This window comes from Saccopteryx leptura, chromosome 2 (genome assembly GCF_036850995.1).
Source record: "Saccopteryx leptura isolate mSacLep1 chromosome 2, mSacLep1_pri_phased_curated, whole genome shotgun sequence".
Lineage (NCBI taxonomy): Eukaryota > Metazoa > Chordata > Mammalia > Chiroptera > Emballonuridae > Saccopteryx > Saccopteryx leptura.
Window position 1 is genome coordinate 123,543,237 of NC_089504.1, and position 26,581 is coordinate 123,569,817.

General features: G+C 36.0%; 1 protein-coding gene across 2 annotated transcripts in view; it reads left to right on the plus strand.

The window, feature by feature from the left end:
* The window catches only part of C2H12orf50 (chromosome 2 C12orf50 homolog), a 28,807-nt gene extending 2,642 nt beyond the window's left edge, over positions 1 to 26,165 (plus strand). The window contains exons 3-12 of one of the 2 annotated variants that reach the window (XM_066365753.1): positions 8,806 to 8,961; positions 9,826 to 9,903; positions 9,985 to 10,098; positions 11,798 to 11,908; positions 14,536 to 14,643; positions 16,363 to 16,476; positions 18,597 to 18,701; positions 18,938 to 19,141; positions 22,472 to 22,564; positions 26,140 to 26,165. In XM_066365753.1, coding sequence (XP_066221850.1) covers positions 8,806 to 8,961; positions 9,826 to 9,903; positions 9,985 to 10,098; positions 11,798 to 11,908; positions 14,536 to 14,643; positions 16,363 to 16,476; positions 18,597 to 18,701; positions 18,938 to 19,141; positions 22,472 to 22,564; positions 26,140 to 26,165 — 1,109 coding nt within the window. The remainder of the gene's footprint in view (positions 1 to 8,805; positions 8,962 to 9,825; positions 9,904 to 9,984; positions 10,099 to 11,797; positions 11,909 to 14,535; positions 14,644 to 16,362; positions 16,477 to 18,596; positions 18,702 to 18,937; positions 19,142 to 22,471; positions 22,565 to 26,139) is intronic. The other variant, XM_066365754.1, reaches the window with a different exon arrangement.
* Positions 26,166 to 26,581: the final 416 nt, after the last annotated feature.

Consider the following 26,581-nt stretch of genomic DNA (forward strand, 5'->3'; position numbering starts at 1 on the left):
GGATACAGATGAACAGGCAGGTGAAGAGGTACATAAAGCAGGGTCTGGAAAGGCAGGAGCATGGGAACTTCTGTGTCTGTGGAGTTGGGGTGTGCCACCTTCCTGGTACATGGATATGTTCACCAGCCTAGAAGCTCTCTAACTCTGTACTTGTGGAATTATTGTGGAGATTTAAATGATTCTCCTTGATCTGATGCTCTGTTACCTCTGAATTTGTCTCCCACAGCTCTTCTACGTGTGCCCTCTGCTCCAACCACACCGTTTGCCTTGTCTTTCCTAGAGTATGTTCGTGTGCTCCTCGTTAGGTCTCTGCGTGATATCCTCTTCTCTTTATATCGTTATGGCTATTTCCTTTACTCCATAAAGGCTTTAGTCAAAAATCACCTTTTAATGAGGTGTATTCGAACACTCTCTTTGAAATGTAATCAGACTTCCCATTTCCTCCCTACACATTTCCAACCCTCCTGGCCTCATTCCACTGCATTTTTGCCATATTTGTGATAATTTTCTCAGATACAATATAACTTACCTGTTTCCTACAGCTCTTGTTCCTTGTCTGACTCTTTCCTTTAGGGTGAATCTTCTACAACAGCAGGCTTTTTTTTTTTTTTTTTTTTTTTTGGTTCGCTGATGAATCCCAAGTACCTAAGATAGGAACGTAGTATTACTTATCACATAGTGGCCAATTCTACCCTAGAAAGCTCAGAACAGTATGTACAGGGGTTATCAGACGTAGGCTTACAGGAGTGAGTATGCAAAGCAGAGTTTATTCTTAGTATATTATTTATTTGTATTACAACTGTGAACCTACTTTTGCTCACCCTTGGGATTGTGTTGAAAACAGTCAACTGGTTTCCCTTCGTTCAGACACATTTTTGTGCTCTAGGAAAGCAGATTCAATTCCCAGATTGTAGGAAGCTACCAAACTCAGGTGAATTATGTATTGAACTACCATATCATCTGTTTATTTTGAAAATATTTCAATACCTCAAAAATTATAATTTGATTATATTTTGCAGACCTAATATTTTCCTACAGTATTTCCAGGAACACCAAGGTCCATGTTAACCAAACTGGGACCATAAATCTTCTCACCCTAGACAAAAATTACTTTATAAAACTGTACATCTACTGAAATCTACCTTTATGTGCATGTGGTTGACAAATTCAGGGTGGGATTATTACAATGACTTTGGTAGCAAACTATAAGTAATGACTCACATTGCATTGTGCAATTTAAGTGTAATTTTGTCTGTCAGGTTAAAGTAAGATAAAATTTAGACATTAAAATGTGCAATCTGTGATCATTTCTAAGGCCTCTGCTTGAGGAATTAAGACCATCATGTGATCCACACTAAGTAGATGAGTTGGAGCCACAGCAATGCTATCTAAGTCACCAGCTGTGCTCCTCCAGAATAAGGGTCTTGCCAGTAGCAATTTTCCATTAGTTGATTTGCTGTTGCATTAGTTATCTTTAAACACTACATGCAATTATCAAGAGACTTGCAAACATTTTTTTTATCTGAGAATATAAAACTTTTTGCAGTTTAAAATTTAACCTGCTAGCAAATTTATAAAGGTTTTGGACTCTTTTGAAAGAGTCTTCATTTACATGTTGTTAAACTAGACATTTTAGAAAGAGGTCTAATCCTTCTGGTTGTCATTTCTAAGTTTAAAAGAAAATAGCTGCTAAACCAAATGATAGAGCTAAGAAAGTATAAATCATTTGATATTTGCTATAATTCTAAGAATTAGGTAGACATTTATGAATATACTTTAGATCTTTTTTTTGAAAGCATGGTAGGTACTTTTTCTTTCTCTCCCATCATATATATTAGAGGTTAGTATACACAGAATAACTGTTCCTCTTAATAAATTCCCTAAATTTTGCTAGTGGAAAATTTGTTCAAAACACAGTAGCTGACATATAGAAGCAATTCTTTATCTCCTTGGCTAATTGCCATGCTATTCTATAATGAAAAATTAAATGGGATATTTGATTCTCATTTATTCTGAGTCAGTGTCTTAGAGATGCCTCGGACGATTATGTGGCTACTATAAATGAACCTTGGATTAGCTCATTTTAGAAGGTCACATCTAAACAGATAAGTGTACATCACCTTTTTATTCTAAGTGTTGTAAAATGATTGTCTAATAAATGGATTTTAAATAGTTTAATAAACACTTTGACTTGAATATGTGCATCAGCAAAAGACTAGTTTTGAATGTGGGGGTGTTTAAGAGAAAGACAATTAATTGTTAATTGTTAATGATTAAAAGAAAACAAAATTGTTCAGCTCAGTTCTTTCCTCGTTAGAAGAGGTACAGAAAGATTGAATAATTGCCCATACAATGTTGCCTCTTGAAACAAAATGCACTTGAGTGGGTGACTGGACATTATGTCTCTTTTTATTTGTTATCAATAGTGCTTCTAAAAGTGAAAAAGTATAAAGGCAATTAACTGAAATATTAGTTCTCTATTCCGAACATTTGCTAGTTGTGTCTGAGACCTCCACAGACTTGATTTTTTTGGGGGGGGAGGACAGTATCAACTGAAATATTAATTATGACTTTTTAAAAAATGAAGTAGGGTTATCAGAAATGGGAAAATCTCATATTTAGTGTTTTTGAATAGTCTCTTAAATTAAGAAGCATTTTCTATGTGGCAGCACTATGGTGGGCACTTTGCATGCCTAATTTTATTCAATCATCATAAAACCCTGCAGAACAGGTAGTTAGTATTCTCATTATATATGAGTAAACTGAGACCTAGAGAAGCTAAATATTTTAGACAGGATAACACATTTCCTAAGTGGCAGGCCCTGAATTCAAAGACACTTCTGTCTGACTCTAAAACTCTCACAAAGCAAAAACAACAAAACCCAAAGAAACCTAAATAGGGCATATCACGTCCAAGCCAGTCCTTTTGGTCACTGGAATGGATGTGTCCGTGAGATGACCTAATCTGGCTTCCTCCACCTGAGGGAAGAAGTCCCTGCCACCCTACACCGTACCCTTTCTTTGAAACTATTATTAAGGTTATGTACATTTAATAAAAGACTCCCATTTTTCATTTAATTTATAGTAGACATTGTACTACTTTTAGAATCTCAGAGTTATGCGTATTCACATTAAATAAAGTTTCTTTTTTGTTTTTTTCCATTTATATCTGGCCACACATTAGTGGAACTTGTTCCCTTTAATCATCTGATATTCAGAAGTCCAGGTCCCCCATCTGCGGTTTGGCTAATCCAGAGGCTCTTAACTCTGGTTTCCAATTACAATTACTTAGGGAGCTTAAAAAAACAACAGTAAACATCGATAGCAACAACAACCACAAAACTCAAAGGTCACCACCAAGATCACTGATCAAAAGAACAAGTGTGGGAGCCCCGCTATTCATGTACTTTCATTCTTCCTACTTTTTACTGAAAAAAATTTAAACTCCAGAAAAGTTGCAAGAATCGTTCAGTGAATACCCATCCATATACTCTTCATCAGATTCAGCAATAAACATTTTGTCAATTTACTTTCTCTTTTCAGTCTATTGTACTTATATATATGCATATAGTGTACTAATACATATTAATTCCCCCTTCTGAAACCATTTAAGTATCAGTTGCAAATATTCTGACATTTCAACCCCAATTACTTTGGCATGTATCTCTTAAATTTAAGGACATTCTCCTACATTACACATGACTATCACATACAGGAAATTTAACAATGGTAAATGATAGTAATATCTAATCTTTTCCTTCTCAAAATTTAATATTCAAGAGAATCACCTGGAGATCTTGCAATTGCAGTCTGATTGTGTGTGTCTAAGGCTAGAACCTGAGGTTCTGCATTTCTAACAAGCAGTCAGGTTTCGGAGACCACATCCCAAATAGCCTTAACAGTTGTCTAGTCTGTTTTGTTTTCTAACTCAGGATTCAATTAGCCATCTTTTTTTTATTTCCAATCGTCATATCTCTTTGATATCTATATTTCCCTGTTGTTTTTCCTCCATCTATTGACATTTTAAAGACTTCAGAACAGTTGCTTGACAGAATATCCTTCAAATGGATATTTGTTTCCTCACAATTATATTTACATTGAATATTTTTGACAGGAATAGTGTAAAGAAGATGAATCAGTATATTTTAAAATCACCTACCAGTGTTCTAATACCAAACCATTTCATGTGGGTGTTCTTAAAGAATTTGTAAAAAATATAGAAAAAAAAATAGAGAGGAACCTTTGCTCTGTGAATTATATAAAAACAAGTACCTTTCTTCCTCTTTTAAGCAAAAGAAAGAATTGTACCCAATTCCCAGAGAGTATGAATAAAACAAATTATTTGGTTAAAAATAATTGAATCATTCATGCAAAAGAGGCTTATAATCTACATTTTTTGCCTTTGCATTTGTGTTCTAGTGATGCAAGAGATTTACAGCAGGAAACATTGCATGATAATGACAGAATAGATGGCATCTATATGAAAATAACTGAATTTGTTTTGAATATTGGCAAAGCACAGAAAGTAGTAGTTGATTTTTGAACCAGTCTGGACATGATATGACACTCTATCATGTGTACTAAATGAGACTCTCTTGGTCATAAGCAGCAAGGTTTTGTCAAATGTTTAAAAGTGGTTTTCCTCCCAGTCCCCACTTTAGGGGAAAAGGGAAGAAAGAAAGAAAGAAAAAAAGAAAGGAAGGAAGGAAGGAAGGAAGGAAGGAAGGAAGGAAGGAAGGAAGGAAGGAAGGAAGGAAGGAAGGAAGGAAAGAAAAATAGAGAGAGGGAAAGAAAAAGAAAGAAAGAGGGAGGGAGGAAGGGAGGGAGGAAAAAAGGAAGGAAGGAAGGAAGGAAGGAAGGAAGGAAGGAAGGAAGGAAGGAAGGAAGGAAGGAAGGAAGGAAGGAAGGAAAAAAATGAGGAAGAAAGGGAGGGAGCAAGAGAAAGAGGAAAGAAAGGAGGGATGGAGGGAGGAAGGAAAGAAAGGAAAAGAATCTGCTAATTTCCATTGAGCAAATACTACCAGGATGATTTCAAACTACCAATGTAACATTAATTGGTTTGCAAAATTCCTGAACATTTGACAAGCAAAAATGTTGGTTCTTTGATAATATTAAGAAAACTGAAAATCTTTACATCCCCTTCAATAAAAATACTGAAGTTTCTAAAATCAGGAGTAAAAAAATGACATACTACCAACCTTAAACAAATAAAAAAGATAAGGAAATACCATGACCAACTATATTCTAACCAATTAAATAATTTAGATAAAATGGACAAGTTTCTAGAAAGGTATAAACTACCAAAATTTAACTCCAGAAAAAATAGGAAATCTAATTAAATCTATAACAAAAAGAACATTATAGAAATCACACTTAATGATTGCAAAATTTAGAAGTTACTACAAAAATACTGTAATCAATCTCATTCAATAATGATGTAAAAATAGAGATGTAGATCAGTGGGATGAAATTGGAAGATCAGAGTTAAATCTTTACATAAATCAACTTATAGCAAATTGTTTTATAACAAAGGTACATAGATCATTTGATAAGGGAAACAATAGTATTTTCAACAAATGGTGCTGAGACAACTGGATAGCCACATTAAAAAGATTAATTCAACTACTTCCTTGTATTCTACACAAAACTTAACAAAATAGATCAAAGATTTAAATGTAAGAGCCAATGCTTCTCATCTCTCTTCTTGTCTCTCTCTTTCTGACTAAATAAAAAAAAAAATGTAAGAGCTAAAATTATAACATTATTATAAGAAAACTTAGGTTTTGCAAAGCTTTCTTACTCATGACACTAGAAGGATAAGCATCCAAAGAAAAAATGAATTGAATTACATAAAAATTAGAAAACTTTGTGTTTCTAAAAACACCATCAAGAAAGTGAAATGAATACTGACAGAATGGGAGAAAATATTTGCAAATCATTATCTGATAAGGGACTTATAATTAGAATATATTAAAAAAATTTATAACTCAATATTATAAAGACAGTGCCATTACAAAAATGGGGAAAGAATCTGAATAGACCTTTCTCAAAGATATACAAATAGCCAATCAGCTCATGAAAAGATGCTCACCATTATAACCAGTAGATATATGTAAATTAATTATGTAAAAGCACAACATTGCCTGGCTTGTAATAGTGCAGTGGATAGAGCATTGACCTGGAACATTGAGGTTGCCAGTTTGAAACCTTGGGCCTGCACAGTCAAGACACATACGACAAGCAATTAAGCATTGAACAACTAAAGTGAAGCAACCATGAGTTGATACTTCTCACTCTCCGTCCCTCTCTCTCCTCTCTGTAAAATCAATAAGTAAAATCTTTAAAAAAATGTACAATGTGGTACCATTTCACCCCCACTAGGATAGTTTAGTCAAAAAGATAAAAAATGTTAAAGATGTAGAGAAATTAGAATCCTCATACATTGTAGTTAGGAATGTAAAATGGTGCAATTGCTTTGGAAACCAGTCTGGCTCAAAAAGTTAAAAATAGAGTCGCCATATGTCCTAGCTATTCCACTCCTAGGTATATACCCAACAGATGTGAAAACATATCTTCACAAAAATGTATACACAAATGTTCATACCAACATTATGCATAACAGTATACAATCAGTGGAAACAATCTAAGTGTCCATTCTCTGATGAACAGATAAATTGTGGTATATTCATAAAATGAAATATTATTTGGCTATTGAAAAAAAGTATTGTTATTAGGTGACAGCATGGATAGGCTTTGAAAACACTGTGGTAAATGAAATTTCGAGTACAAAAGACCACATGTTGTATGAGTCCATTTACATGAAATTGACATGAGTGATGGTTGCATTACTTTGTGAATATACTAAAAACCATTGACTTGTACACTTATAAATGGGTAACTTGTACAGTATGTGAATTATATCTCAAAGCTTTTGTAAAAATGTGACTGTAATATTTATGGTTTTGAATGTATTCAATGAAGCTTTTCTTTACAGCCAATGACAAATCTTGGGAATATATATTGTAAATAGATAAAAATCTTCAAAACCATGTTTTTCCTTTAGAGTTTCTTACTAGTGCTCTCTTTTCATTGATGTCATACTATCTCTTAAGAGTAATATGTTCTTTAACAATAGTCCAGAAGTGAATGAAACAAACAAAAACGTTTTGAAATCTGAATGTTCCAACATGGACCTCAATAGCACTTACCATGTGTATCCAATATAAATGAACACCAACCGAATGTCTTCAACAACTCAAGTTTATTATTTTGTAGTTCTATAATTTAGAAATTTGATGCAGATCTCTTTGAGTTAAAATTAAGGTGTCTCCATTGCTGCATTTCTCCTAGGAACTTTGAAAGAAAATCTATTTCCTTGCCTTTTCCAGTTTATGGATGTTTTCTGTATTCATCTTGGTTCATGTCCCCTTTCCTCCATCTTCAAAGTCAGCAATGGATAGTCAAGTCCTTGTGACATTGCATCGCTCTGACCTAGTTCTCACTGTCACATCTCCCTTCCAGATTCTCTTCCTCTGCATCTCTCTTTCACTTTTAAAAACCTTTTTGATTACCGTGGGCCCACCTAAATAATCCAGGATAATCTGCCAATTTTAAGGTAGGCTGATAGGCAGTCTTAATTCCATCTGCAGCCATAAGTTATGAGAGGAAGATGGCATTATTCTGTCAACCGCACTATGATTTTGTCCTGGTAGAAATGTGTATTAAGTTAAGGTGATGAAAAAAGCCCTGTTGGTTCATGGTAATTTGATTAACTACTAATGGAGAATTTCCCTTTGGGCAATGTGTTACAGTAAATTTTGGAATCATAAAAAAATATGTCTTTATTTTGTAAAGTGGAGAAAGGTTATTGTGAACCCAGGCTTGTTCTCAGGTAATCCAATTTTAAGGGCAAGATCGATGTGGAAATTGAGAATATGGAGTAGGATTGATTGGTTTCAAATGATGGGAATGGCATATTTACTGAAAGGTTTCCCAATTGCAGGACCCCAGTTAGATGATCATTGATTTGGGGCAATGGTTTCCAAACTTGGCTGCTTTATAATTACCTGAGACATTTAAACAGTAGTATCAGATTTCCAGGCTTTAAACCAGATCTGAATTAGAATGTTAAAAAGCAGAGACACAAAAGATTTTTTTTTTTCACAAAAGATATTTTGAAACATTTTTTTAGTTGATTCTGATAATTAGCTAGATTAAATAAATACTGGTTTAGAAAACAAAGGTAGTTGAATTAGAAATGATAGAAGACACATGTGTTTACTAATTACTTTATTATTTGCTGGTTAGTTTTGAAGGTTAAAGAACATTTGAACATGATCTAGTAGAGCTATGGCCTGTCTAACTCCTGTGTAGCCAATAGAGAAGTTTGAAAGTATCATTTTTCTTATTTCCAAGTAATTACCTCCAAGCACAGAAAACTAGAACTGTTGGGTTTTTTCCTCTTTTGGACACATAAACTGTGCCTTCATAAGCTATGCCTTATATGAGCTTTACTTTGTTAATCTGTCATAATGTAATTAGTTTGTTATACTCTTATCCCACAGATCTAATGTAAGAATATAAAAATGCTTGTGCTCACCTTTCAGTTATACCAAAAGTGTGATATACCACGTCATGGTTGTAATTACTGTTGAGAGTCTGAATATTTCGCACCTTACAGCAAAATGTTGATATTTTTTTGTGATTTAATTTAATAGCCTCTTCATAAATATACAGTTAATCAGGAGAACAACGTTTGATCATTGGATACTTTGATAAGACTGCCATGTTGCTTTTTCTCTGTAGGTATTACACTACAGAAAGAAACTCAGGAAGGAACGCCTCCCCTGACCCAGAGTCAGGAACCCCTGAAACCTCAGGAGAACATATCCCGACCCATTCACCATCCTTTAGTTTTAAAAACTGACTTTGAAGAAGAGGAAGAGGAAGGAGAGCAGCTAAGTGGTTAGTAAAGTTCTTTCTTAGATTTACAATGCACATTCAAAAACCTCATAAGATTTTCTACATATGTGTTTACTAGAAAAAATAGCTTTAAGTTATTAAGTATATTAAATTCATTATGATTTAATTTGTTCTGTATACACAGTTGCTTATTATTTGGATTAGAAGGTTGTGTTGTACGATGGCTGTGAGACAAATTAATTTATATATAATTCAACATTTATATACATATGTCCATCTATTTATTGCATGATTACATCTATCTGTCTCACATTTAATCCTTAGAGCAGTTTATAATTTATAAAACCTTATCATCTGCATTGTTCCAAGTAATCCTTGCAAAAGTATAAACAAAGCTAGAACCCAGTTCTTTTTCTTCCTAGTCTATCCTATTTATCTTATATTATTACAGCACTGTGGTGCCAATACGTTTGTACAAACCACATAAACATGCTGAAAAATAAACCCTCACTCTGTCTTTGTCCTGGAATGTGTCCTTCTGTGGGCTACAGGCCACCCAGTTTCTGTGCTTAGGAATACATATGAGTATACATTCCTGTTTTTGTCTGCTGTAGCTCCATGTCTCCCATACCTGTCTCTTCCTCCAAACAAATATGATCTCAACATATGAATCTGTATCTCCAGCTTAAGACAATAATATAGAATTAATCATTTCTTTTTAATGTGTGAAATACAAAAATTAGAAGTATTAGCCAGTATATATTATTGATTTAAAAATAACTAAAAAAAAAAACAAAGTAGTTATCCATCCACAAGAATAATATTTGGGATTTTTCATTTTGGTTTATAAATTTTCACCTTATTTGGCTTTGGGACAATTTAATTAAAAAATATATTCTATAGATGCTTCTAGTTTATGGACAAAGACACCTGAAGAAATTGAAGAAAAAAGAGCAATAAAGGAGATGTGTTATAAATCTGGTAAGCAATCAGACATTTGTGGGTTTTCTAGTACTTGAGATGACAAATATACTAACCACTACTTTTCTTATGGGCGACTAGGTGAGTACTATAGATTTCAAACTCCTCCAGATAATTCATCACCAAAAAGCATAGCCTCTACCACAGAAAAGGAGCTAGAAAAGCCTGTGGAAAATGGCAGTGATCTGCAAGAAGGTAAGGAATTAAATGTCAACATTTCAAGGTGATGCCTTAGAGACACTTGATGTGAAAGGCTGTGAATTTTTTAGGAAGATATAAATGAGAGTTAAATGAGAAATACTACATCACATGAGAGTGAGAAGGAAGTGTTTTTATTGCATGACTTAAATTTAATATAAAAAGCTGCTATTCATATAATTAAGCTTTCCCAGAGGAGCCACAAAATGAAAACTTCATAAGCATATGGTGACACTAAATATCCCATGCTGCCGCTTTGTAAATAGTTTGCTTTTACCAGTTTGTCTAGGAGAATAAATTGCCATTTAAAGTAGGTGTTAGATTTTTCCTTATGAGTACAAAGGACAATGCAGCCCTGGGATAACATAAAGGAGATCCACAGAATGACGTTAGTGTCAGAACAACCGTTCATTTGTTCATTGAATGAGTGTCTCCTGGGGTGATGCAGGTGGATGATTCCAAAGCTGTGACTCTCAAGTGTATTATAGTTTGGTGAATCGGGTTTTGGTGTTGGTGAGCATTTTTCACTTAGCAAAATATGAGCACTCTTTTTCTGGGTATAAAACTAGGAACTCAGAGAAAACCCATAGAGGCCTTAAGTTTATGTAGTTTTCTTGCTGTTAGGATAAACTGAAAAACAAGTTTTGCAACAGTAGGAGAAATGTGAATTCCTTCCTATTTAAAAAAACCCAACAAGTTAGGACCTGCTTCCAGAATCGAGATGAGTGTAAGATAAAGATTAAAATGTCCGTCTTACAAATACACATGTTGCAAACCGTTTAAACACAGGGCGGTAGGTGGCAGCAACACACTATCGGAAGGTAGAACAATCAGAAAGAACTAGTTGATAGGTTGGAGTCATACAGGGAAGGACAAGATTGCCCACATTACCCAGACAAAAACAAAACAAAATCTAAAGCAATAATAAAACAAAAATAAAGAAAACAAGGTAGCAACGAATATTAAAAAAGTAGATTATAAAGACAATTATATGCACTTTTGCTTTATATTTTTAAAAGCTTTTTCTTTTACAATAATTTCAGTTAGTTATGAATACTCTGCCCAGATTTCTACAAATGTTAGCATTTTACACATGTGATTTTTCACTTTCTCTCTGTTACTCTACCTGTTGTAATTGTAATTATTTTGAGTTGAGAGTAAGGTTTAGAATTGATGCTTCTACATAAATCTTAAATAACTGCAGTATAAACATCAAGTTCAGGAAACTACCGGGGATACAATACTACTTACAGATTTTTTTCTTTTTTTACAAATGGTGAGGATTGTTTATCACAGTATAATTAGCACTTTAAGTCAATAGTAGACTAATACTTTTTACTTAATTTGTTCATAATGACTAGCTAGAAACAGAGAAATATAATAAATTTATTATATAAAAACATTAAATAATCTAAACAGATTATACACACATGATAATGTTAGATTGCTTAATTTTTAAAATTGTCATTATAATCATCCACGTTGGAAAATAAATTTGCTTGCTACTTTCCCGTTTATTATAATTTTTTTAAAATTCATGTATTTATAAATGTATTGTTTATCATATCATTATGTAAACAATACTTGCATTAACTTTTAGGCTTTTTATTATCATTATAAATTCTATCATAAACTTATGTAAGCACCCAGTGGTTCCTGGGGTATTAATGTCAATTTATTTTTAAAAAATTTTTAGGAGATGGACTTACAGTTCCAACAAAATTTAGCTTGATTGAAAGGCAAGGTGAGATGAAAGCATCGCTGGATAGGAAACCGAGGACTGACATTGCTGCTTTTGAAAATGGAGGTGAGTTGTTTTATTACTCAATATATCATTTTATAATAAATGAATCTGCATTTTCTCTTATAACTAATTTTGTTTCATCAAAATCATTTGGACATTCTTATCATTTGTTTTGGATAAGCTCCTTAAGGCCAGGTACTGTATATATCAGTTGTCACAGATGAATCCCTATACTAGGATGTCTGGTACATGATATGCTCTCTGTAAGTATTTGCAGAATAATTAATTTTAATTTTTGACAATTAAATGACAGGATGAATGGAGACATGTTTATAAAATTTACAGGTGACTGAAAGTTAATATGCTGGACCCATGAGCCAAGTTTAACAGGGTAAATTGGGATAAATAAAGTCTTACATTTAAATGTTAACTCAAAATGGATCAAAGACTTAAATATAAGTCCTGAGACAATAAATTACACAAAAGAAAACATAGGTACTTAGCTTATAGACGTTGGTTCTTAAAGAAGATTTTATGAATTTGACTCCAAAGAAAAAAGAACTAAAGGCAAAAATAAACGAATGGGACTATATCAAACTAAAATGCTTCTGCACAGCCGAAAGAACTATCAACAAAACAAAAAGACAACCAACCAAATAGGAGAAGATATTTGCAAACAATTCTGACAAGGGTTAATATATAAAATATATAAAGAACTCATACAACACAACAGCAAACAAAACAATCCAATTATAAAATGAGCAGTGGACCTAAACAGACACTTCTCCCAAGAAGACATAAAATGGCCAACAGATAGATGAAAAGATGTACAACTTCACTAGCTTTTAGGGAAATGCAAGTCAAAGCTACAATGAGATACCTCTTACACCTGTTAGATTGGCTATTATCAACAAGACAAGTGATAACAAGTGTTGAAGAAGTGGTGGAGAAAAAGACACACTCATTCACTGCTGGTGAAAATGTTAACTGGTGCAACCAACTATGGGAAACAGTATGGAGGCTCCTCAAAGAGTTAAGAAAGGAATTACCATATGACCCAGCAACCTCTCCTTTGTGTATCTGCCTGAAAAATTTGAAAACATTTCCCAAAGATATATACACCACTGCCTTACCTGTGGTGGCACAATGGATAAAGGATTGACCTGGAATGCTGAGGTCACCAGTTCAAAACCCCAGGCTTGCCCAGTTAAGGTACATATGAAAAGCAACTGCAACGAGTTGGTGCTTTCCATTCCTTACTCCCCTTTCTCTCTCTCTCTCTCTAAAATCAATAAATAAAAACTTAGGGGGGAGGGAAGATATATACACCCCTATGTTCATTGCAGCATTATTTATAGTGGCCAAGACATGGAACCAACTGAAATGTTCTTTATTAGATGATTGAGTAAAGAAGATGTGGTACATATATACAATGGAATACTACTCAGTCATAAGAAAATATGAAATACTGCCATTTGTGACAACATGGATGGATCTTGAGAATAGCATGCTAAGTGAAATAAGTCAGACAGCAAATGTGAAAAGCCATATGATTTCACTCATATGTGGGATCTAACACTGAAAGCAATAAATGAACAAAGAAGAAAAACAAAAACTCCTAGACACAGTGTGGTGGTTATCAGAGGGAAAAGGTGTGTGGAGGAGTTAGTAAAGGGTAAAGGGGATCAAATATATGGTTATGAAAGAAGGTTTGACTTTGAGTGATGGGCACACAATGAAACATACAGATGATGAATCATAGAAATGTACACTTGAAACCTATATAATCTTATTAACCAATATCACCCAGTAAATTAAATTGAAAAAAAAATGCCTTATTAAAGTAAATGAAAAAACAAAGATCAAGACATTATTCATAGGTTTTATTTAAGTTGGAAAGACCTGACATAATACAGATTGCAGGGAAAATAAATGTTTTTTTGTTGGCCACAATGTTTCAAAATGATTCAGTAATGTGTCGGCTAGCAAATAGCTAAGGTAAAACATATTGAATTATTAGGAGTAGTATAGGAAGATAAGTATGTGTGATAAGTCATTTAAAGTACTCAGAAAAGTGTCTGACATATAAAAGAATGCTCCATAAATGTCAAATACTATTATACTAGTTCCACTGATTTCTGTACAAGGTAGCTCACTTCATAAAAAGGTTACTTGAAACATTTATTGCATGTTGAGATGGGTGACTTGTGTGGTGAAGCATCTGGAAATTAAGTACATAAGTAATATTTAATGCAACGATCAATATTTATCCTGAAAATAGCATAGAAGTCATTTAAGAAACACAAAAACTGCTTTTATATATCTGAAGAGATTAGATGGAAGATAAATTATATTTACTATATCTCTAAAGGGTGGTAAAGTGTGGAAGCAAAGACTGTTATAGGTTAAAGAAAAATGTGTTGACTATGTAAATTTTCTTGCAATTATAAATATGTAAGTTCACACTGTATTTATATACACATACATGCACATGCATGATCCATATGCATTTTTGAAATATCCCCTAATTTTTGTGAACAGTATATGTTGATATGGGGAGGGTATCAGTGAGAGGTATTTAAACAAAAGTGAACAAAAAAGATATTGTAGAGGAGGATAATCCTATATAGAAAGGTAGTTTTATAAAACTTTCTGCTATCATTGCCACTGACAGTAAGATATTGTCATAGGAGGTGACTGTTCCATTCCACAGAAGATCATATTTATTGGAGTAGATGAAAATAAAGCTTTAACTGACAAGAAAGAAATCACTACGTCAAAATGTTCAAATACTAAAGGTAATAAACCGCTTATGATTTTAATCAATCTATAATTTGAATAGTTATGTTAAACATAAAGCTTGATTTTTATGGAAACCAATATAATAGCCAGGGTAAAACCTAAAATATAATACACTAAATAGGGGTTAAGAGTTCTAAGTTGCCATTCCTCGCTCTGTCCCTACTTGTTTGACCATGGCATTTTATCTGATTAGCCTGAAAAATAAGCCCTTTGGGCTACATAATTTCTAGGAGTCTTGCCAGCTCTAAACTTACCACTTTTCTTAAATGGTGGCACCAAGTCATGTTTAGTTTCTTTTTCCAACTTCAAATACTCAATATGATTGAATTTTCTTAAAAAGCTTTGTTTGCAAACACTGAAGAATTTTAATATCATGATCACTTCTATGTCTCCCCCGTTTAATAATTATTACTACTATAGTCTGTGAATAATCAAAAGCTATGATAATAAAATACACCCTCATAGTTTTATGATGCCTTTGCCATGCTTAGAATTCCCCAACTGGTACCTCTCTGCTGGGTAGCTGTCTCAGCCACAGACGAAAATAACAGCTATCCTATAATTAGAGGATGTCACATATTCTCTATTTATATCAGGGGTCAGGAACCTTTTTGGCTGAGAGAGCCATGAATGCCACATATTTTAAAATGTAATTCCGTGAGAGCCATACAACGACCCGTGTACCATGTACGTTACGCATTATCCAATAAAAATTTGGTGTTGTCCGGGAGGACAGCTGTGAATGGCTCCAACCACCCCCAACCATGAACATGAGCGGTAGGAAATGAATGGATTGTAATAAATGAGAATGTTTTATATTTTTAACATTATTATTATTATTTTTTATTAAAGATTTGTTTGCAAGCCAGATGCAGCCATCAAAAAAGCCACATCTGGCTTGTGAGCCATAGGTTCCTGACCCCTGATTTAAATATTAACCAACCTCATCTACTGTTTTTCCCACTAGTAAATATTTTCAAGAGTAGAAAAAGGCACTTGTAATCAAATTAAGGATTGTTATAAAAAACACATGTACATCTCTCTTCTTTTCTTTCTCACTTAAACATAGAAACATTTAGTCCAATCCATCAAAAACAAGTAAGCAAGCAAGCAAGAGAACAAATAAACAAAAAACTAAAGCTACACTAATAACAGTAGCCATTGCCCACATGTGGCTGTGTAAGTTAATTAAAATTAAATAAAACAAAAACTCAGCCCTTCAGTAGCACTAGCCATATTCCAAGTGTTCAATATCCACATATGACTAAGTGGTATCATTTCAGACAGCACAGATTTCAAATATTTTATCATGAAAATAACTCTATTGGGGGGTCCTGCTCCACAGCATAGAACAAGTGAAAGTTGTTACATTTAAAATATTTTTGGAACCTCAATTTAAATTGGCACATTTTATATCAATTTTATAACCTTTTAATTCTTTTGTATGGAGTTATTAAAAATACTGCCAAAATATATCTAATTTACATATTAAAGACAATGGGTTTTTTTTCCCTGGATTTTTAATGCTTTGTGATAAACTTTGGGGACTTCAGGCAGTAATTAGGGAATTGCAGTAATGCATTCTAAAAAATAGCATTCATATGTATATTTTAAAAAGAACTATGTCCACCATATAATGTTTGAAATGTGAAATACCAACTCAGACACTTCTTTTACTAATATTGACATTTTATGGTCTTAATTTGCTTTAAAAGACAAGGACAGTGCTCAGCCAAAGCGTTCCCTAACTGCCCGACTAGTACCTTCAACACATGCATTAAATGCTACTGAGAATATCAGATTTAAGAGCAGAGAGGACCCCTCTTCAAGTGAGAGCTCTTTTTTTGGCCTTAGTTATATTTGTCTTATCATGATTTTGTGTTGCTTACTTGGAATAGAATATTTAAAAAGAAATTTAAAAAGATGATTTAAAAATTATTTAGGATTAAGAATTAAAGATATATATATATATATATATATATATATATATATATATATATATATATATATATATTACTAACTTTGGTAACGAATTGTGATGTAGGACCTAGTAAATAATATAATTTCCCACTATTTAAGTATTAACCTTAATAGTATACTACCTTTTTGGAAGATTCATTAGTATTGCATTTTAATTTAACCAATAATGGAATACAGTGGCTGGTTTTAATTATGTTTTGGATTATTTTTCTTGATTTGGCTTCTCCTTGCCATTCAGTATTCTGAACAACTTTTTATGATACAATTAAGACTCATGAATCTTGCCTGACCAGGCAGTGGCACAGTGGAAAGAGCATGGGACTGGGACATGGCGGACCCAGGTTTGAAACCCTGAGGTAGCTGGCTTGAGCAAGGGGTTGCTCACTCTACTGTAGCCCCTGGTCAAGGCATGTATGAAAAAGCAATCAATGAACAACTAAGGAGCCGCAATGAAGAAATGATGCTTCTCATCTCTCTCCCTTCTTGTCTGTCTGTACCTATCTGTCTCTCTCTCTCTGACTCTCTCACTGTTTCTTGTCAAAAAAAAAAAAAAAAAAAAAAAAAAAGAGACTCATGAATCTTTCTCTCTTTCCCTTCCACCCTTTCTCTTTTCTCTTATTTCATTTATTAAACCTGTGTAATAGCCTGACCAGGCTGTGGCGCAGTGGATAGAGCATCAGACTGGGATGCAGAGGACCCAGGCTCGAGACCCCGAGGTTGCCAGCTTGAGTGCGGGCTCATCTCGTTTGAGCAAAGCTCACCAGCTTGGACCCAAGGTTGCTGGCTTGAGCAAGGGGTTACTCAGGCTGCTGCTGCAGCCCCCCCCCCCCCCCCCCCCGTCAAGGCACATATGAGAAAACAATCGATGAACAACTGAAGTGCTACAACCGAAAAAAAAATTAAAAATGATGCTTCTCATCTCTCTCCCCTCCTGTCTGTCCCTATCTATCCTTCTCTCTGACTCTCTCTCTGTCTCTGTAAAAAACAAACAAACAAAAAAAACCCCAAAAATGTAATATTCTTGGATTCCAGCTAGACACTGAAGGAACTAGGATGCTTTATGAAGCTCGGTTTAGTGGCACTTGTTAAAAACATGGTTTTCAAATCCTAGGAGTGGGAACTTGAGTGTAAGGGTGGAACATATTTGCACAGGAGACAGTGAATCAGAGTTTTATTGAAGGCCTAGTGCTCAAGTTGAGCTAGGGCAAAGACATTTATTAGTCCACTATAGAGAGCTAATGCAAGCTACACAGCACATTTTATTTTTATTTTCTCTGTGCATTAGTTACTTGTGAATATTTGGGATTTCTCCACAGAGAAAGAACAAAGAATGCTCCTCTCTACTAAAAGTCTCTGGAGAAATATACCTTAAAAATTTCTGGAAAGTTGAGCATGCATTTTTCTTATAAAAAATATGCTAGTAAAAAGTAAATAATCTTGTGATCTTAAAACTTAAAAATTCTGACTGCTTGGTCTTGTTTCAACAAACTATCTGTACACAAGACTTCTTAATATCTTAAAAGGCTAGGGAAAAATTTTCTAAAAGTATTTTATATTAATCCAGCTCTTTCAAAAGTAGTAGTTGTGACTAAAAATAAAAATGTTTTTGTTGAAAATAACAATACTAAAACTACTTAAAATAACATTATAATGAGATAGATCCATCATATATTTAGAATGTATTTGCTCTTTTAAAAGAATCCATACATTAAAGAAAAGCATTTTTTTTTCTCTGAGGAATGAATGCTACTTATTGAAAATTTTCTCATCTATTTTCAAGATCGATTTTTTTTTTTTTGGTACTTAAAAACAAATCACCCTTTGTTCTAGAAAGTAAAGTATTTGGGTGGTAAATTTATTTTTTTCTCTTGCTTGACATGTGAGTGTACCGATATGTAATTATATCCTACAGTAATTTTCAGACAAAAGGATTTTTAACGTAACTGTAAAAACTTCTATTTCCTCTAAGTGAATGATGTCCAGCCAGTGAGGAAGCCTCATTTTAAAGGCGTGAAAAGAAGAAAATGGGTTTATGATGAACCAAAGAACTTCCCTAGCCAAGGAGTGCGGAAAGGTAGAGTGTCTATCTAACTGATATTTCTAAGTTTTAATTTAAAAGGAGATAAATATAAAATAACATTTTATACCTGAGAAACAAATCATCATTGTGAAATATGTTATTTTAGCTGTAGTTCTTTTAGCTTACATTATCTACCATTATGCTCTCAAACACTTAAAGTGCCATATGTTATTTATGGGTATGAAACCAGCTTGTTTTATTTCTCACTCCTTCACCCTTTTCTTTTACAGCACTACAGACCCCTAACCCCAAAAATAAAACGAGTTACCATCGCAATAATAAAGACAGAAATGCTAAGAATGCATCCTATATCCATGTTCAGAGGGATGCTGTCAGGACTGTCTCACTGAACGCACCTCCCTGCAACAGACCCACAAACGGGTTCTACAATAAAGTCAATGTTAACAAGGAACCCAAACTCGGTCTCTGTCCAGGTGAGGCTCTTTATGTATACAGTTTACTCATGTCTGTGGCTGTATTCCCATGGAATTTCCTGATGGCCCAGTGAATCTTCATTGTCACCTGCTCCCCTCTTCTTTTTCCAGACCCCACCACCTTCTTAGAAAACTAGTGAGAGAATTTCTTCCATGTGTAAGAGTGCATACAACTTAAAGGATATGAAAATCAGTATGTTGGTGCAGGTGACTTGTGTGACTTGACATAGAACCTTGTTAGCTTTTTGTCTCAGAGCATTGTACTTTGTTCCCCAAATAGCTTTATTTCACTCTTTTTAAAAAATTATTTGTAAGTGAGATGCAGGGAGGCAAACAGACTACCACATTTGCACCAACCGGGATCCAGCAAGCGCTCCACAGGGTGATGCTCTGCCCATCTGGGGCTACTGCTCTGTTCCTTGGCAACTGAGCTATTTTAGCATCTGAGGGAGGCCATGGGACCATCCTCAGTGCTGATGCCAGCACCTGGGGCCAACTTGCTCAAACTTTTCAAGCCATGGCTGTGGGAGGAGGAGGAGAATGAGGAGGAGCAAGAGAGAGTGTGAGGAGGAGGAGGAGGAGGAGGAGGAGGAGGAGGAGAGAGACAGAGAGAGAGAGAGAGAGAGAAAGGGGAGGGTTGGAGAAGCAGATGGTCACTTCTGTGTGCCCTGACCTGGAATTGAACCCGGGACTTCCACACGCTGGGCCAACACTCTACCACTGAGCCAACCACCCAGGACTGTTTTACTATTGACAATTGTCTTCAAATGGTTGACATGTTTTTTATTCTACTCACTGCATTGTTCAAGTATCTTTCAGGCCAGTGCCTTGGGTTTTCTTTAGACCTTCATGTTTACTTTCTATAGTTGATCTTAGTCAAAAGGCTGAGAAGTGATATGATTATTACTTTCTGAAAGGGTTAGTGTGAGGGTGACTCTAATATATATTTTTTTTTTTTGTATTTTTCCGAAGCTGGAAACGGGGAGAGACAGTCAGACAGACTCCCGCATGCGCCCAACCGGGATCCACCCGGCACGCCCACCAGAGGGCGACGCTCTGCCCACCAGGGGGCGATGCTCTGCCCGCTCTGTCGCGACCAGAGCCACTCCAGCGCCTGGGGCAGAGGCCAAGGAGCCATCCCCAGCGCCCGGGCCATCTTTGCTCCAATGGAGCCTCGCTGCGGGAGGGGAAGAGAGAGACAGAGAGGAAGGAGAGGGGGAGGGGTGGAGAAGCAAATGGGCGCTTCTCCTGTGTGCCATGGCCGGGAATCAAACCTGGGACCCCTGCACGCCAGGCCAACGCTCTACCACTGAGCCAACCGGCCAGGGCCAACTCCAATATTTTTGACAGCCTTTCATCTCTCCCCGTAATGCACAGATTGCTTCTAAATCATTTCATCATGTACGAGGCAAAATCATAATCTATGTCAGGAAGTACAAAGTCACAAGAGAGGAAGGAAACAAATATCTTTTTCTTCATGTCTCAGATAAATTTTGCTCTTTCAAACTGGAGTCTAACTTTTCTCAATCAAAAAAAGGCTGCTCGGCCCTGGCTGGTTGGCTCAGTGGTAGAGCGTCGGCCTGGTATGCGGAAGTCCCGGGTTTGATTCCTGGCCAGGGCACACAGGAGAAGCGCCCATCTGCTTCTCCACCCCTCCCCCTCTCCTTTCTCTCTGTCTGTCTCTTCCCCTCCTGCAGCCGAGGCTCCATTGGAGCAAAGTTGGCCCGGGTGCTGAGGATGGCTCTATGGCCTCCACCTCAGGCGCTAGAATGGCTCTGGTTGCAACAGAGCGACGCCCCAGATGGGCAGAGCATCGCCCCCGGTGGGCATGCCGGGTGGATCCCTGTCGGGTGCATGCGGGAATCTGTCTGACTGCTTCCCCGTTTCCAACTTCAGAAAAATACAAAAAAAAAAAAAAAAAAAAAAAAAAAGGCTGCTCAATTCCCTATAATTGCAAGTTTAGATTTTTCTATGTTCACAGCCCAGTTAGTGAAGTTCTGAATGTTGTATATTTTGTGAAATGTATCTAAAAATGCTATGTCTCTGTTAGGATCTTTCTTTTACCACTTAAACTGAAGTTAGCTTAAAATGATTTTTTTTATTGGATTTAGAATAGAATTATGTATAGATTTACATATAAAAAGAGGGATATTCTTAGGTGCAACCAGCTTTTAATTTTATTTCTTACTATTATTACATTATTATTAATTTCATTATATTTTCCTATGAGTAGGTGGTTGAGATGAATATAATGACTACTAGAATAGTTTGGTGCTACTGTCTACACTTGTGTTAAGGTGGTCACTGTGATACTCACTATTATCTTCACATCATTAGTGCAAATGTCAACATGGGGGAAAGCAAATTTTTTTTTTGGTGATAGGAGGGGAGATAGTGAGGCAGACTCTTGCATGCACTCTGACGGGAATCTACCTAGCAACCCTGTCTGGGTCTGATGCTCAAGTACCAAGCTGTTTTTAGTGCCTGAGCCTGATGCACTCAAACTAACAGCATCTTCAGCGTCTGGGGCTGATGCTAGAATCAATCAAGCCACTGCTACAGGAGGTGAAGAGGGAGAGGAGGGGGAGGGGGAATAAACAGATGGTCACTTCTTATGTGTGGCCTGACCTGGAATTGAACCTGGGATGGACATATGCCAGGCCAATGGTTTATCCACTGAGCCCCTGGCCAGGGCCACAAATACATTTTTAGTACTATTTTGAAAACACAAACCCAAAATTGTTAATGATAGTTCAAATATAGAGCTGTCAGAGGAAAGTAGATATTTAAGTACCAAGTCGGTATAGAAAAGTTTTAGTTTCTTAGAACAGTGAGTTCACTGTGGTAGTACAATCTGCCATCATGGGAGTCACTTTGTGGAGAGAAAAGGGAATAGGTTTGTACCTTCTAGGTGTCTTTCTTTCTTTCTTTCTTCTTTCTTTCTTTCTTTCTTTCTTTCTTTCTTTCTTTCTTTCTTTCTTTCTTTCTTTCTTCTTTCTTCTTTCTTTCCTACAAATATTAGCAGAATTGTATGCAAAGTCATAGTAAAACAAGGTGAAGAAATATTTTTATCACATCTAGATACCATTCTCTCCTCTAGCTTAGTCTCATGTGAGACAGTCTTTTTTAAGGAATTAAACAGCCAGTTAAGAAATGTGTAACCATGTTCATTGATAATTTAGTCTTAATAAGCTCACTTGTGTCCCTGAGCTTTGAAACCATAAAATTAATTAGAGAATAATTTCACATTTGAAATGTTTATAAATTTAAAACACTCAGAATATGATTTTAAAGTTATGCAATATTTAACTTCAGTCTTTTTCCCCCCAGATAAATATATGTCAACATCATATAATGGTTCAACCTGGCGAAGAAAAATTCCTTTTACAAAAACATATTCAAAAACTGAAAAGATATATACAGGTAAATATTTACTGATGATTTTAATATATCATTTGATTCTAAAAATCAATGAGAAGCTTCTAAGCTCAAGGCACCTATTCTAGAAAATTTGGAAAAATTTTATTATATATACCAACAGAATTACTTGAGTTTACTAGTTCTTTTTCCACTAGCAATATAATTTTACTTTGTTTTATTGTGCTCTCCTTTGCCTACTCTTATGAGTTATCAGAAATATTTTTACATATTTTTCTCCTTAGCAACAAGCATATAATATGCTAAGATGCGTTCTTTGTTGAACCACAAAGCAAGTATATAAAACCATATTTTGACAGAAAATATTTATTCATTATAGAGAGGGGAGAGAGAGAGAGAGAAGGGGGGAGGAGCAGAAAGCATCAACTCCCATATGTGCCTTGACCAGGTAGGCCCAGGGTTTTGAACCGGCAACCTCAGCGTTTCCAGGTTGATTGACAGAAAATATTAAAGCCCTACTCTAGTTACGGTAGACAAATATTGGCTGGTGGAATTTTGAGGCCAGGAGGTTCATAGTGACTGTGGTCTCCTTTTTGTGCTCTGTTCTCTGGGAGGGTCTAAGGATCCTGGGAGGTCCTCAGGGTGCAGGTTTGTAGCAGATCCAACCTCAGTTTGTTCTTTGGCTAGAATGCTTGGTGTCTTCTCCTAGCTTATCCTGATGCTGAGTCAGTAGGTTTGGAAAACCACACAGGGTTTCAGTTACTTTTCAGAAGATTGAACCTTTCAGAAAGAAGTTCTAGATAGGGAGTTCCTATCTAAATCAGTAGCCTGGAACTTTCAGAATCATCTGAAATCCAGAAGCTCTATACAAGAGACTCCCAGAGTAAACCGGAACATATCTAGATTAGAAACTGTCCCATTTCTAATGTAAATAACTGAGATTTTTTTTTGTATTTTTCCGAAGTTAGAAGTGGGGAGGAAGTCAGACAGACTCCTGCATGCTCCTCACTGGGATCCACCCAGCATGCCCACCAGGGGTTGATGCTCTGCCCATCTGGGGCGTTGCAGCCAGAGCCATTCTAGCACCTGAGGCAGAGGCCATGGAGTCGTCCTCAGCACCCAGGCTAGCATTGCTCCAATGAAGCCTTGGCTGCAGGAGGGGAAGAGAGAGATAGAGAGGAAGGAGAGGGGGAGGGGTGGAGAAGCAGATGGGCGCTTTTCCTGTGTGCCCTCCCCAGGAATCGAACCTGGGACTTCCACAGGCTGGGCCGATGCTCTACCGCTAAGCCAACTGGTCACGGCCCTGAGATTGTCTAAAGTGGTATTTCTCTAAACTCTCTGACTGCAACTGTGACATAGTATGCAGACTTGTTATATATATATATTTATATATTTATGTCAATTTTTTTTTCTTTTCCCCCATCTCTTCTCAAAACATACTATGCTGCAAGAAATTCTGCTGTAGCACAAATTAATTGACTATATTTTCTCTTAATTGTGTGTTGGGTTTTTAAGCGTGATGGCACTTAATTTTGTGGGGAAGAAAATGCAAAGTCAGTGGAAATCCTGGATAAATGCACGTATTGTCAAGTCACATCTTTTTCTTCCATGACTTCTTCATGAGTGGGATGTTATCTGGAGTATTAAGGGAGGTAGTTTTCACCCATGTCTCATCCCAGTAACTGCTCTTGTATCCCAGAACCCTCCCTCCCATCCCAGATAGTTAACCATGAATTACAGAAGGACTTGGGAGAAAGAGGGGTGACTTCAGACCATGAAATGTGTACCACCTATGTATGGCACAGAAAAAGGGATGTGACAAGGGATGTGAGCTGACAAAACCACATTTTTTTTTCCAATCTGGAGAGTAATGAGGAGGGTATGGAGAAGCAGTAAGGGACCAGATACAATGTGGAGTCAGTCCAACTTTATTTTTCCCACCATCTCCAGCTATGCCAAACCACAGGTGTAGAAAAATCAGTGACAGAATTCCCCTTGAAGTTTATAAGAACCTGAGCATAAACATTATCTTCATCGCATTTCCCAGATGCAGGTGGAGGTGACGGGGGGTAAACTTTGGAAAGAAGTTCTCAGTGTCATCTGATGGTGTGGTTGGCAGGAGGGAAAGCCATATCTAGCATGAGAGGCCTGGAGACAGCCTCTTGAGATTTCTAAGCTCCAGGTTTGCTTGAGAGGGCATTGCAGATTCCTGTGAGTTTCAATAAGAATGAGTTCCTGGGAGAGAGGCCAATGGGTTTACACAAAGTCTCCTGGCTGAGGCTGACAGATGTATCAGGAAGATGCCTCTGTGGGTAGGCCCTAGTGGAGGGGGAGGCTCAGCTGGAATCTCAACAGATGACATTATTATCCTCCAATCACACCTTTGTTATTTGAAGTATGATCTGAGGACCACCGGCAAGGACATCACTTGGGAGCTTGTTAGAAATGTAGGGTCTCCATGTCACACCTGCTGAATCAGAATCTGCTTTTTAACAACAGCCCTGGGTAATTAGGATGCACTTTCAAGATTGAGTAACCTTGACTATGTTATCTGGGCCACCACTCACCAACACGTGATCCAGGCCTTGCTGAGGCACAAGATTTTTGAGATTGCATTCTCTTCCTAGTTGTCACACAGCAGCAACCATTCTTCCCTGTCCCAACCCTAGAAATCAGGAAAAGCAGCAGGAAGGTGCAGGAGGGAGAAAAACCCTGAGAAAGAATTTCAAGTCTGAATGTGAATTAACTAAGGAATCACTGAGTTGGATGAAGTTTATGTGCAAAGGACCAATAAGTTTTCTACATTAGGCAGAATGGGATTCACAGTCAAAAAAATCAAAACCAGTTATAACAAAATAAAATTAATTTTCTTAATTTACCCAAGCTTTTGACTGGGAAATTTGTAACCCTTAAACTCTGATTCTTTCCAATTGTTTTCATCACCAGAACAAGAGACAGAAAGATGAGCTTGTGTTTCCTCCCCTGCACTTCCTGCTACTGCGGCACAGAGGAGCAATTTCAGCCTTTACCAGCGGACAGATGGGCTGATGGAAGCAGGAGGCAGGAAACACAAGCTGCCACTAGGCTATTTCTCTAAGAAATATCTATGTTTCAAGGCCACAAAAATATAAATGGGCAAGAGGAGCCTTTTGGGAAAATATCATTGAATGTTGTGAAGCTAATGCAGTAGGAGAGAAAAATGTGTGTTGGGAATTGAAGAAAATTGCTGAGGGCAATTAGAGATGTCATTCTCATTGCCAGCATTCCTTGAGGTCACATTTTCTTTCTGTTAAGGACATAGTTGGTGTTACTGAGGGTACCTGACTCCATTGGGTGGGTCATTCATTCTGTTCATTCTGCATGCTCCATAGTGCAGCCATATATATATATGTATATATAGTGTTATCTTCATTCCTTTGCATCCCTCCATCCAAATTCAAAACACAGTAAGCTTCAGAAAGAAGCGGAATTGGTTTGAACGGCATTGTGAAAATGTAAAACAATAACTTAGTTTTTGTTTTGCCCTTAGATTTATGCTAATTAGCAAAGACCTTCAAAAGGTTGATTCCCTGAAGAATGTGAAAAAGAAAATAATTGAAATATTTTGTATGTTTTATTAGAGCCAAGAAGAAATGGGAGCAAATAAAACTGGAAGTTCAGAGAAGAGAAAAACAAGAAAAGAGAAAAGTGCCAGATATCATCTGATTTGCAATCAAAAATGAAAATTCAAAGAATGAGATGTTCAGGTTCTCCCTACTATGTACTGGGTAGCCAAAGATGATAAAATGCAAATTCGGAAAATAAGGTGCAGGAAGTACATTGTACTCTTTCACAACTGATAAAAATGAAAATTACAAACAGCTGCCTGTGTATTTATATAGATCTGGAATTCATTTGATGCATTGCCACAAACATTTAATAAAATTTAAAAGTTTGACAATTAAAATCATTCTTTAATTGTAAACTATAATGGATTTCACAGATTGAGTAAAATTGTGCCTTTGATCTCTGTTTTGCAATATTCTTTACTGAAGAAACCTCACGTTTTCTTTCTTTTCCTAG